The following is a 13,886-nucleotide window of genomic DNA, read 5'->3' on the forward strand; positions in this document are numbered from 1 at the left end:
ACTGAAGCAAGAAATACAGGAGTTGAATAATATCAATCGCTACCGAGTCGAGTTTGTGTTTCAAAATTTTTTCTTTAGCCAAAAAGTGATACTCGCACATTAACTTACTTAAAAAACCATAGAAATACAGAAAATGTAGGCATTCCTGTGTAGAATTTCGAAACATTATCATCATTCTGTATTTTTTCAACAGACTAACTTTTTTGCGATTGATATTATTCAACTCCTGTATTTCTTGCTTCAGTTTAACATTTTCTTCCACAAGAAGTGAGATTATTGATATTTAACGGAAACAACTTAAAAATTACTTCGAAAGGATTTTTCATTATTTTCAATAAATACAGGTTCAGACTGGTTGTCTCCTACTTAGTCATGAAATGAAAATGATGATTGAAGAGATAAATTTTCCCAATTTCTATCAAATAACTCTCTTTCCAATTTTTTCTTTAAAATATTACATTAATAACTAGTTCGAGTCAATAATTTAGAAATATAAAAGCATCCCTTCTTTTTAATTCGATTTTCATATCTACTTTCTCGTGAGAGCTCTAAGACATTGCTGCTCAAGTTGTCATCACATGGGTTAATTATTTCAAAAGAATCGTTCTCTAAATTGTTTTCAGATACAGCATATTTATGGGTAACTTTATTAATAATAGGTTTCATAAAAAGTGTTGGTACTCAGTCAACATCCGATGGTTCCCACCCTGGATACCCACTTAAAATGCCTGTTGCAAACTTTATCATCCCGTGCAGCTTTCCACTCTAAACGATTAATTAGTCTTTGCCACAATTTACGCCGTTTTACTGGAATTCGATGAAATTTAATATTACTATCACCATATGTAGTGACTTTTGCAACCCACTACACAGCGAGATGGCATATCTCCAAGGCTTAGTTATGATCACTTCTTCTGGGAACTCTGTTAGTTTCCTTTTAGAAAACAGTTCAAAATATCACGATAACGATTTATTTACATTTATTTAAGTAAAACCTATGTTGATATAACATAAATATACACGATTTAACTTAAATGGTCACGCAGCGTTATCAAACTGCATTAAATTCCCGCACAATAACAAACCATCGTCTGATAACTTGGCCCCCCAAGCCATACTGCGCAGGCGTGCATAAAATTACGAAAAGGGCTATTGGACGAAACGAGTCCGGAGTCGTCGAGGAATTATCGGCTCGTCCAACTACTAGTTTGTCGATGCTAAGATCGTAATGTTTCCCCCACCAAAAGTTTCAGAACCGAGTGAGAATTTACCCCATCTAGCGGATCGAATAGCTACTAATTATTCGCAGAGTTTCCCCTTATTTTATTAAGTTTTAGTGAACAAGCCAGACGGCATAAGGAAATCAAAGTAATCCTCTTAATCCGATCATTCGGGAAAATTAAATATCTAATTTCAAATACCAATCATTAAATTATTGAATTTAAAATTTTATTTGGATATTTATCATTTAGTGACTTTTTAAAAATGAATAATATAACTGTTTTACATGTAATGCTACTCGATCTTTATCTACTGTGATCAGCAGGTGTTTCATAATGCTAATTTCCCACCTTTTGCTAAACTGTGGTAACAAACAAAGTGAGGATGTTCAAAATAAACGCCGGTTTTCAAGAATGTACTTAAAGGGCAACGCAAGTGGCCATGCTTTGGGGAAATTATCTTATAGATAAAAAGAACGACTGCGCATGCGCTACCTGCCATAACTTTTTCCTCTATGAAAAAAGCGGAACTATATTTTCCAAATTTATTTTGTATAAATGCGCCTCTCGCGTTGCCATTGCGATTGCAAAACCCATGCATTCCGAGGAAAGTGAAGTTTTCGAGGTTACTAACAAATCGGATCCTTTATACAAAATAATGTAATAAAACAAAGATAAATATTCTGTCGGGTATAATGATTTGGAAATTGTTAAGGAATATAGGGCCAAGTGTGTTTGGCTAGCGGCAGAGATATACCGCGTCCAAGGCCTAATGTTTCAAATTCCAAAATAATTTTTTTCAAAACATTGGTAATTCGAAATTATCAACGTCAAACTCTTGGAAACTAACCAAGTTCTTTTCTCCGTAAAAATAAATTAAGCTAAGCCTAAAATCCTCGGTTCATTGGTGTTGACTGTTGAGCTAAAAAAAATCGAAAAATTCGCGAATGAGATCGAATTTGCACCACGTGCCTACACCAAGGAAAATAAGGTTTCCGCGTGGTATAATATCCTCCTTGGAAAACCAACTTACGACTTCTAGAAGAAAGCATATTTCCAAATCAAGCGCCCTCCTCTTGGCCACTTGCGCTGCCCTTTAATTGGAACGCTAAATCGCGTTTTTTGCTAGTAGGTCAATTGTGTCGCTAATCCGTTGGTATTTACTGCTCAAAATCCGAATTAGGTACATTTCTGTCAGTAGTGAATTTACAAGCGCAGGAAAAGTCAACCCCAATGCAACTTAAAGCTGCGGCGGACCGAAAATTAGATAACGCAAAGTATGGCAATATTATTTAATTGAGAACCGAATTCTAAGGTTTATGAAGTCTGTTGGTTAGGTACTATTTCTGTTGTACCTGGATTATAAACAGATATCCGTCATCGTTTCAACTGTGAGCTGTTCATTCGACGTTGCTGCATTTTTTACTAATTTGTTTTTCGAAATTACGTTGTAAGTAGTATTTAATTTTAAGTTTAAGTTTTAATCACAATATTATCATAAATTATTGATTTTAGGCGTTTGATTAGTCAAGGCTGAACGCCAAATATTTTAGAACGTAGATCTTCCATATTTCCAATCATCACATCGGCTTTGAGCGTGAAGTGTTTTTAGTGAAATATAAGCGTAATCTCATGTGATCACCCTGCTCATATATTGGTCAACGTGAAAAACTTTTCCAGAGTTAGAGTTCATGTCGGCTGTTCTCCATTTCAACCCCGGTGTGACCCCAGTGTTAAATTTAAACCACACTATTTCAAAACACAATTGTCCATGAAACCGAATAACCCAGATTCTCAGGACCAAAATAGACCCATGATGAAAGTTGGGGGGCCGAAAATTAACTTTTTTACCTGGTAAATCAGCATTTGGACGGAACATCCGTTTCCTTACTTCCGCCTGTATATTTCAATGGCGGTCACGTGGTTTAAAACGTCACAAACAGGATGTTCCGTCCAGAGGTCTCACTTAAGCCTCGTCTGTGGCCCCTCTTTTGTTATGGGTCTATAAGTTATGTGTAGCATCTGGCGTTATTCCGCATTTTACTAGGAGTAAATAGGGGAGAGTGGGCATTATTGTAATTTTGGAGAGACGGCACTTTTCAAGAATTCTCCCGCCTTTTCCCTCTCTCTCTATCTCATTTCTGGAGTTTTTTCGTGGATAAAGGCAACGAGAGAGGGAACTATTGTATGTACAACGCTTCGAGCAAGTGACTCTAGCTGGAGTTTTGGTCGGGGGTTAAGGCTTATTCTCAGTAATATTTTTGCAACGAAAATCGTTTAATTTTGGAATACTGAAAGAAATTATGTTTTATAATCACCAGGTTAACATATTTCTCCGTTAACATTCAAATTTAATAATTATAACGTTTATAAGATTTTTAACGCCTAAGGGGTTTGACCCATTGAGGTGGGAATATTAATCTAGAGATCCAATCAAATCTGCTCCCCGCGGAACAAGTTTTTGAAAATCATATGACTCGTGGTGCCATCCATTATTTTTGAAAAAAAAATATTTTTGCCGGAAAACGCGTCTTATTTGAACGAACCGTTGAGAGATAGACGGCGCCACGGGTAGAATGATAAAGTTTTCTTGTCATTTGGCAGCAGACGGCAGTATTCTTATTTTTAAAAACTTGTTTCGCGAAATACTGAAATCCGACGTTTTGATTGGACCTCTAGATTAATATTCCCAACTCAATGGTTTGACCCAAGGCCTAGCCTAAAACCCAGCCTGAAAATGTATTTCAGAACTACCAGAGGCGTACCCAAAGTTGGTAGAAGTGCGGTAAAACGCCCTATTGAGGCGTACCGACCGGGGCTCAGGGAGTGAGGATAATTAGCGGCACAGCGTTACCAATGTTTCTTCAGTTTATTTGCCCCAGGCAGGAATCCATACCTCTACTTGGAATGCTTATCCTGCCGTATCGCTTATGGTAAGATCACTCTGACGGCTTTGGCCCCGCCTACGAAAGAAAAAATCCCCTCTGCGCGCGCTGCCCTCTCACGTTGTTGTTTGTTAAGTTTACATAGTGACGTCAAAAACACCGTCAGCCACATCGAGACGAAACTCTGACGCTATAAGCATTATCAGAATTAGATTAGAGGAAGTTATAGAGTCCACTGTGGGCGCATTTGACATACCAGAGAGAGAGGGGGGAAGAATAGGTGGGATGACAATGTTGGCCCCCCTATCACGGGAGTAAGACCGAGATCGGTACCTGGTGGAAACTTATAGAAACAAGGGAAAATGGCAGCCGATGTAACCGCTGAAACGTCTTTGCGATCTATTATGGATATTAACAGATGCATCTAGGAATATGAATTTCCAACCTCCCATGATGCATCAACTCAATATAGTTATTATTTAATTAGCAAATCTAAAACGAAAAATAAGTATATAGCATATGTAATTTCAATAAAAAGTTGGCAAATAGTAACCAAAAATGGCAAATAATACTAAGAATTCACCAAGTTTTAAATCGGTTTCTTAAGCCGGAAATTAAAGAGAAAAACGATTCAAAAGCTAACAGATTTACCAATGTTGACATGAAAACGAAGAGTTAATCCACCCTTACAGAATCAGTGGTAGTTGGGACATTAGTTTGTGATATTTGAAAGATGATCAATTTTAATTATCATGTAGAATTAAATTAAGAAGTAAGTAAATTTGTATCGTTACCCAGCGTCCCTCGAGAATCTTATCTCCTTTTGAGGGGGATGGAATTTTCAACGAGAAAGAAACTTACCCCCCCCCCCCACGCTTTTGTAAGGCATTTGCGCTTCCAGAATGTCAGACTCTGTAGTAACTTCTGCTAATAAAATTCTGTGCGCCTTATAAGTAGAGGGATGGATTCCAGAACCATGAGAAACACTCTGTTTAAGGAAGGGTTCAGTGGCTCTCTAGAGAATAAAACGTATTGGGGTGCGTTCCCAAATTTCGTGAATGCTCTAACCTCCTCGTAACAAAAGTGTAACAATTGGAAAGCTCAAAACCTAAATTACGTAACAAATGATCTGACCCATGAATATATTAGCATCATTATGTATTTAATTACTATAAAAATCAAAATTAACTTAATTTTTTACTGTTTTTCTTCTAGAAAACTATCTTACTATTATAAATGTGAAAAACAAGTATGAAATTGAAAGTTATCTTAAAATAATTGCTACTTTATTTTCCGGTATAGAATTAATATGTGACGTTACTTATTTCATTGACCCCGAAATCCACTTCTGTAACATTTAGTAACGCTTGTGTTAACTCCATTGAATTGGGAATTGTACCTCTAGAATTACATAGGTGCGTTCGGGAGTCGTGGTTTCGCCTAGGAGGATTATATTCCTAGGTTTCGCGAAACAATTTCTGAAATTTCGAGCTGGTGCACTCAGTCGTTAACTCTATCATTATACCGTGGCACCATCTATCACTTTCAAAGTACATTAGTAGTTTTATTTCAATTGTATACGATATAGTTCCCGCCGCTAACAGCGAATGGCGCCACCGACAAAAAATAGAGTTCTCAATTTTAAAAAATTTATCTCGTGGAAGGCAGATTGAAACTAATTCTTTCTAGTTTCTAGCGGAATTATTCCCAATTCAATGATTAACTCTCCTCCGCCAACAGCATGTTTTATGTTGAAAAGAAATCGTAGCTCGTGTTAGCAGACGATGTTTTAGATTTAGTTGCCACTCCCATTTTTCTGAATTTATAACCCACTGTTAAGTTCTATAATTTGCCCGACAAAAGGTAAGAGACCCATCTCGTCGAGACACATAATTATTATAACAAGTGGTTCACTTTAATCTAAAAGAATGACAAAAAATCATACTTTCTTTAACCGGATTTATAACCGGGTGTTTCATCGGAGATTTCAGATTTCCTTACCTGAAAAAGTGCGGTTGGTTGGAATTAGCTTGACCAAGATTAAAGTAAAAATATATTTTTTTACAAAGCTGGGATTCATATGTGTATTCCCATATAGTTACCGCAGTATTTCTACACTATTTACATAGGTGATTACGTCACCAATATGAAAAGATAACCTATCGACTAGTGCGCCATCTAATGAACTATATAACACTGGCCACAGGTCCAGTTTAAAAAAATCCTTATTTCTCAGCCTGCTTTAGACTACAATTCGCGATCGAAACGAGTCTAGGTGGTGTAACCTTGGAGGAGATAAGGGGTTCCTGGGGGGGGGGGGGGATATAATACCAACAGCATAGGACTTTAGTAGCATCTGGACATACATCAGATTTATAGCCCAGTGTACCGGTAAGATTGGAACCACACCACCGGAGGTCCATCATCAAATGCCCTACGCCAGCGTCCACACGCCCGGACAGGTGATCTTCGTACGGGTGTTCGCCGAAACGACGTTGGAGGTGAGAGGGCATCGAAACACTGAAATTGGACCTCGTACCATAAAGAAAACAAAAATAATTGAGTTCATTTTTACCTGAGCATGGGGTCAGTCGCGATTGAGTTTTAGCAGAAGAAAGATGTTAAAACTCTAAAATATTTCGTATTTTTCTTCATTTAAAATGGATAATAAATGTATAATCTGTGACGAGTTATTAAATAGTAGAAAAACTACATTAGTTACGAGCGGATTACCAACCCTCGTTAGTGCAAGTTTAAGAAGGAAAGACGGGCTGCAAGAAAAACTCCAAAATCTGTCCGAGGTTCGGTTACATGACAACTGTACATGCATCAGATTTATAGCCCAGTGTACCGGTAAGATTGAAACCACACCACCGGAGGTCCTTCATCAAATGCCCTACGCCAGCGTCCACACGACCGGACAGGTGAAAAAACCAGCATGGGTAGCAGAACCCTACTACTGATGGTCGCACCCTCGACGCAAACCACTCAACCCAGCAGAAGGAGCAGCAATGGGTCGACCAGCCCCCACTTCGCACACAGCAGTGGGAATAAGAGTTGATGCTCTGGCAACTCCGGCCGACACCCTACCCAGGAAGGTAGAGAGCCGCGCCCTTTGGAAAGAGCTCCTAAAGGGGAACGGCGGGCACACGGCAGCCCGCATAACCCGGCACAGCTGCCACCGGAGATCCCGGCGGAACTCCAAAAGGCCGGGAGATGGGTCCGCCGTGCCCTCATACATAGGCTCGCAGCCCCACAGCTGGCTACTCAATCCGCCGAGACGGACAGTTTGCCCGGCCCCTCTCCGTTAGCCCGGCCCGAAGCCCAGTTACCAGCCCACACCGGACCGAAGTCGGAGGTTGGAGATAGGACCATTTGGACGGAGCTAACATCTCCAGTGCGTTACCGCCCGTGGTGGGTTACAAGAGCCGGACCCCGAATCCGCGGTACAGCCACCAGTTATTGCACACTCCGACCCCTTGTGGGCCCTTTAGTAGCATCTAACGGTGGATAAATTTATTAAAAAATTCGAATTAGTCCTCTGCACATTTGGAAGACGTTTTCAGATCGTACCAGGCTTAGGAATGCCCAACGGTCTTTTACGCGTTGGTTTAAATATTAAAACTTTTGCAAAATTAATTCATTATTATAGGAAAGTACTGTTGTTATATAGATTGTAGAAGTGATTCAACATTTTACAAGAATATAACTTTTTATCCAGTACCTAAACGCGGAAAGAGAAATGCTGAGTTAGAGCTCACCCAAAAATGGATTTTTAGTATTAACCGAAACTCCATTACTGCATCAACTTTAAAAAAAACTTGACGTTTGCAATTTGCATTTCATTGATAAACGAGGCCCAACCCTAGAACCCCTTCTTTCCTCCAAGGTGTAACGACGCTAGCTTCTCCGAGGTAGCTCCTACGATCTAGCGTCTGCTACAGATAAATTAAAAAGTCATAAGAACGTTTTTTCTTAAATAAACTTATCACAATATAAGCAACCGATACAAAGATTATATTAAAATGCAAGTACATTGTTTATGTACAAATTTACAAGTAACGATGAGGAAAAACTAATAGCGTCTGCTTTAGACGCTACCTATCTATCTAATGGCGAACCAAAGGGGGCGTAGCGATAGTTTTCGGTGGCGAATAAAAGAATATTTATCAGGGCTCGATTAACCATTAAACAATATAAGCAGGTGCTTAAGACCACAAAAGGAAAACGTGGGAGTCTATCACTTGACGGGGTTTTTTAATAGGAGGCTCTAAATTGTAATTATCGCACCCTGTTCACTTTTTTACTAGCTAGTTTCGTTCGTATTCTAAAATTTGGTTTTCGAGGTATAATAATAACTCTGGTTACAGGTATACAAGGTGTTACGGATTAGTATATCGAAAATTAAGTGACGTGTTCTTTGGGTCATATTGAGTCGAAAATGTCTCATGAATATGGGTCCCAAAATGAATTGCTTCCGGGTAATTGGCCCTTATTGGGTTAATATAATCGTTAAGAATTTTGGGTATTTTTTCTTCACCAACGACACCAAGACAAACCCGCAACTCTACGGTTAAGTCCAGTAGATGGATCTTCATTGTTAGCTCTCCCAAAATTCAAAAAGGAGATGGACTGTGTTGAAAGTTTCGGTGAGCATTATATTCACGACGGGGTTGATGGGAACACGTCACCGGTGTGCGCTTCAAAGGCGTCATTAGTTTCTTCAAACGTCCGGACGTTTGAAGGAACTAATGAGATACTAGAATGATTGCATTTTTAGGGAGAGCATAGTCATTCTCCTCAAGTCGAAATTAATAAATTCTTGGTACAATCTACTAACATTATAGCAGTAAGCGATATTCTATCATTTAATTCTTAAAAGCCTAGGTTTTCTTCCGCCTGTCACCCTTTAAAATTTACTTTCCTTCCAAACAAATACCCTGGTGCTTGGCCATCAGCAGAGCACGTTGGCCTATCACTAGGTTATTTGTTTGGAAGGAAAGTAAATTTAAAGGGTGACAGGCCTTTAAGAAATAAAAGTACAGCTCTCTCGGCTATAGAGAAACAGGTCTAAAATCATTTTTTCGTTTTCAGTCGAGGATGAGTTTCGATCGAGGAGACGTTATCTGCCGCTCTGAGCCTATCGTCTACGCTGTTTTCACCGAAAAAAGAGGAATGTATTGCGATTACTGTCTCAAAAAGGGTTCGGAACCGAACTACAACGTAGACGATATCCTCGAGGAGCCCAAGATCCGACCGAATCCGAAGCGTTGCGGCCGTTGCCATTTACTCTACTTCTGCGATAAGAAATGCCAGACGGAAGCGTGGAAACGATTCCACAAATCGGAATGCGCTCTTTTGCGAAACAACCCCTTGGCTCACTCGGATCTGATTATCGCTCGCCTGTACATGAAACTGAAGATGGAAAAGGAATTCCGAAAGGAATTCTCCGAGCAGATGGGTGGCTACATTCTGTCTTTTGACAGTTTGCCCGTCGATGATTCTCGAATAACCGACAAAGTTTTGATTATTCAAGAATTGAACAGATTTTCGCTAAGCAAGTTTTGCCCCCATCTCTACGACAACAAAAAGGAAGCCGACAGGAAGCTCTTCGAGGAGGTCTTTTTCAAGTTAATCTTAAACAGCTCCGTGATCAACGATTGGCAAGTGCAAAAATTCGCACTCGGCTTGTATTTGGCATTCTCCGTTTTCCACCACAGTTGCGACCCAAGCGCCGTTTTAACTTACAACGGCAAATCGTGCGTCGTCAGAGCTATCAAACCAATTTCGGACGACGACATGAAGAAGATTTCGATTTCTTATCTCGATAATTCCATTACGAAAGCCGAGAGGCAAGAGAGATTGCAGAGTGGTTATCAGTTTAAGTGTGCCTGTAAGTTCTGTTCAAATGAAATCAAAGAAGTTTACTACTACGAAGTGCTTGATGAGGCCAAAGCTCGGGTCACGAAAGTCATTTCACTTTCTGAAACGTATTACAATGGAATTAAAGATGGTAGACCACCGATGACCTCAAAGGAAATGACCTTGAGGGTAAAAGAGTGCGATAGAATTTTGAAACTTCAAGAGAATGTCCTTGGAAAAAATCACTATCTTCATTTCCGCCTCTTGGAGCGGGCATTTGAAGACGCTTGCCAACTCGGAAATGTAGAAAAAGCTGTTAAAATTGGTCTCACTTATTTGGACGCAAATAAGTTCTGTTTCGGTGATAGCCATTACCATCATGGAATTCTACTGCACAGATTGGGATTGATGTATTTAGGTCTGAAAGATTTCGCAGAAGCACACGAGTTTTTCAAGATGGCCATCGAAATCCTGAGGTTAATTTTTGACGAAGATCATACTTTGTATCTTTCTACTAAGCATAATTTGGAAATGTCGAAAGTTGCGTTGGAGCAGACCAAATGAAGGCGAAAACAATGTAGTTGCCAGAAATTTGATTCAAACGTTATTTTCGTTAAAACTTAGCGTAACCCAGACAAATTTGGAATTTAAAGAAAATTCCGAGTATACCGGAAATTCTAATTCTGAGTTTTTGAGTTATAAGTGTTATTTTTCGTTTAAAGGTAAATTAAAGTAAAGCAAAAATTATCTCTAAAAATGATCTTGTTATTTGTAGCTTTACGATTGCACTTTTTCTTCACCAAAGCTTTGTGGAATATGTTTGGGGTTTTCTAGAAGGTATTATGTTCGTTTAAACAAAACCAACTTTGTCGAAAACATTTCGTTTTGTATGTACCTTCAATTTTGTTACTTAATTACTTTTGTTTTCATTTCGATATTTTTTATACCTGTTGGTAAGCTGCTCTGAAACATATATTTTGTTATCCGAAATAAACTTAATATTTATCGATCTGTATATTACAATTTTATATTAACCGACAACTAATTATCAGTAACAGCTTCTTTCGTTTCCTATCCACTTTTATATTGAATCATCAAAGACATAGAGAGAACGCAAAGTATTTCCAATAAAATATGACTAATAACATGTTAAGGATTTCTATGTAGTATTTATACGTTGGTAATAGAATTGGTTTAGAATTTTACTTTTCATATATTTTATTTCGGAATATTAGACTTATCTACAATGCTGTGGTTTTACGACGTCGCTTCGGGCAAATAACAAAACTAAAATTCCAACAGAAAGATATAGCTGAATATACATGGTGTCTTCATTTGATCGGCCCAGGCATTTTTCTCAAAAAATATTCTTTATAGAAATGTGAAATTTTCAGTATGTACGCTCTCCGGGGAGATCGATGTTATTTGTAAATTTCAGCAAAATCGTGAAATTTAGGTTTTGAACGCTACGTGGTAGTATACCAGCTTGTTTGTTTTTCAAGACGAATTATTTCAGTGACGAAATGTCCGATTTCCAGCATACCAATTCCGTTAAAGGTTTTCGAGTATGCTCTACAACTTGCTTATTGTAGCGTTCAAAAACTAACAATTCTAAAACCGTGAAAATTTCACGATTTTTCTGAAATTTGGATATAACAACGATCTCCCCCGTGAGAGTACATACTGAAAATTTCAGATTTCTAGAAATTATAGTTTTTGATAAAAATGCCTTGGCCGATCAAATAAGACACCCTGTATATTAATCGCTGACATACTTCGCAGCTTAGAACCAGTTTTTAAATCGTCTATAACCAATTTGACTGATAATATAGAGGTTGTTAAACATCAACACGCATCTTACTAACCCAATTAATATCTACCTTCAATTAAAAACTCAAAAATTTAACTATTTATGAAATTCTATTATGTGACAAAACACATACAGCAAGGTGCAACGGAAAAGCGCTAAAGTTTCTGGCTGTCAGATAATTTTTGAAAATCGCCACTCGCGACTACCGCCATCTAGCGAGCCAAGTGTCTATTATGTTAAATTGTGACTATGTCGTTTATCCCTGTAAAGTAAACTTTCCCCGTAAACATAAGTAAATCCACCTACAGTTTAATGAAATAATTAAATATGTTCCAAAATTATCCATTAATTCAAGTTTTTGATGAAAAACGAAGCGGGTTAGAACGTAGTCGGATTGACTATATCGTTGTATATTTCTATTAATGAAATATCATTGAGCAAGTAGGATTCTGACGAAATTTGTCGAACAGTCCAAGCTGGGCTTTTTTGAGTTTAATCGCGGCTGCAAACACTCCCTTACTGCAAAAAATCTTTTCACTTCCAAGCGGAAACGTCCGGGCGCCCTTTTTACCCTGTGCTGACGGCCTTGTTAAAAGCGCGCTTTTGTTGGGATCTTGCTACCTGGTGGTGGGCTAGAGGCCCGCGAACATGATAATCTGGGGAGATATACTTCCCAAAGTGTAAAAGTACCCGAATTAAAATTTTCCCACTTCGGGGTCGTATTAAAGAAACGCATCGCTCACCATTTGTTTTCCTTTCCCCACATTACCCTCTATTGATAACGGCGGTCAGATCATACTTCCGATTGCACACCCGCGAAGGATATTGGTAAGTGCTGATTGGCAGTAGTTACAATTACAACGCCGGGTTTAATCCTTTAAGGGGAATTCCGCATAGGAGGAACTGACCATCACTATAAGAGGGGGAAGGAGGGTAGTTTCAATAATTTTTTTGAACATTTTAAAGCCCCCATTGCAATGTGGGTACGTCTCATTTATCATCATTTCAAGGTACTCTAGTTTATCGGTTGCTTGTTTGTATATTTTGCTGATCCGCTCTTCAATTTAACTTACATTTGACATCATGGAAATTATCGAAGGGAAACGTCAAGGGTCAAAAGTATATGTAAAAAATGGGTATTCGTATATACTAACTGTGGGAAGAAATCGGCTACTGGTACGGTTTAACTAATATGTACTAAAGACAATTGTCCGGAAAATATATTCGCCGAAGTAAAACAACGTACAAGCTCAACAACGAGCAAATTGTACGTGCGTGGGACCGACTTACTCGTGGAGAAATAACAGTGGAAATATTTATCTCCCTATGTCGCGCAGAGGCCCAACGGCATTTGGTAGTGCTCCCAGCCACTGCCCCAAGAGCTTCGACGCCTTCAGAAGAGTCAGATGATGATTTGCCTTTGATCCATTTTGGGAACCGGCAAGCTCGTCACCCTGTAGCTCCTTTAGAACCCGTGGTCCAGCCACCCGCGCCATTTGAGTTGGAAGAAGCCGACAACGATTTAAGAGTTCCAGACGACGATCATGAGTTTTACCAAGGGATTAGACATCCATTGCCACATGCCCCAGTTGAAAGGTTGGAACCTGAAGCGATTCAGAATATTCATACGCTTTGTGTGGTCTGTAAAGTGGAACCGAAAAACAATGTACACTGTAAAAGCAAATAGTGAGGACTAACGTACATTTAAGATGAGTAAGAGTGGTTTCCGAGCTTATGTGGCCAAGAAAATTATTCGAAACTTTTCGATGGTCCGCTTATTAAAATGAATTTGCACTCAGCGGGGTAAAACTCCCTTCAGACACCGCAATGTGGGGGTGCTTTAATAGGTCTCTAGAGCAGTGCCAAATTTTAAAAACTTTTTCAGCGGGTGCAACACGGAGAGCCCCAGAATAGATGGGGTCGAAGACCTTAGCCAATTGAAAACTGTCTCCAGCCTGCAAAGGTGAATGCTTAAAATTTATTTCGTTAATGGATTCTTTATTCATTTTAAACAGTTGTTATTTTTATAAATTCAGCTACGCTTGCCGAACTTGTTTTTATAGTGCTCTTACGTCATGATGTCATAGATGTCAAAGCTTTATTAAAATA

At 38.9% G+C, this 13,886-nt stretch overlaps 1 protein-coding gene across 1 annotated transcript; it reads left to right on the forward strand.

The window, feature by feature from the left end:
- Positions 1-2,354: 2,354 nt before the first annotated feature.
- On the forward strand, positions 2,355-11,172 carry LOC149968654 (histone-lysine N-methyltransferase SMYD3-like). Its single transcript, XM_090173194.1, has 2 exons — positions 2,355-2,670; positions 9,200-11,172. The coding sequence occupies exon 2, from the start codon at positions 9,206-9,208 to the stop codon at positions 10,529-10,531; it is 1,326 nt and encodes a 441-aa protein (XP_090029320.1). The 5' UTR covers positions 2,355-2,670; positions 9,200-9,205; the 3' UTR covers positions 10,532-11,172.
- Positions 11,173-13,886: the final 2,714 nt, after the last annotated feature.

This window comes from Leiobunum rupestre, chromosome 1, assembly GCF_980474605.1.
Source record: "Leiobunum rupestre chromosome 1, qqLeiRupe1.1.hap1, whole genome shotgun sequence".
NCBI lineage: Eukaryota > Metazoa > Arthropoda > Arachnida > Opiliones > Sclerosomatidae > Leiobunum > Leiobunum rupestre.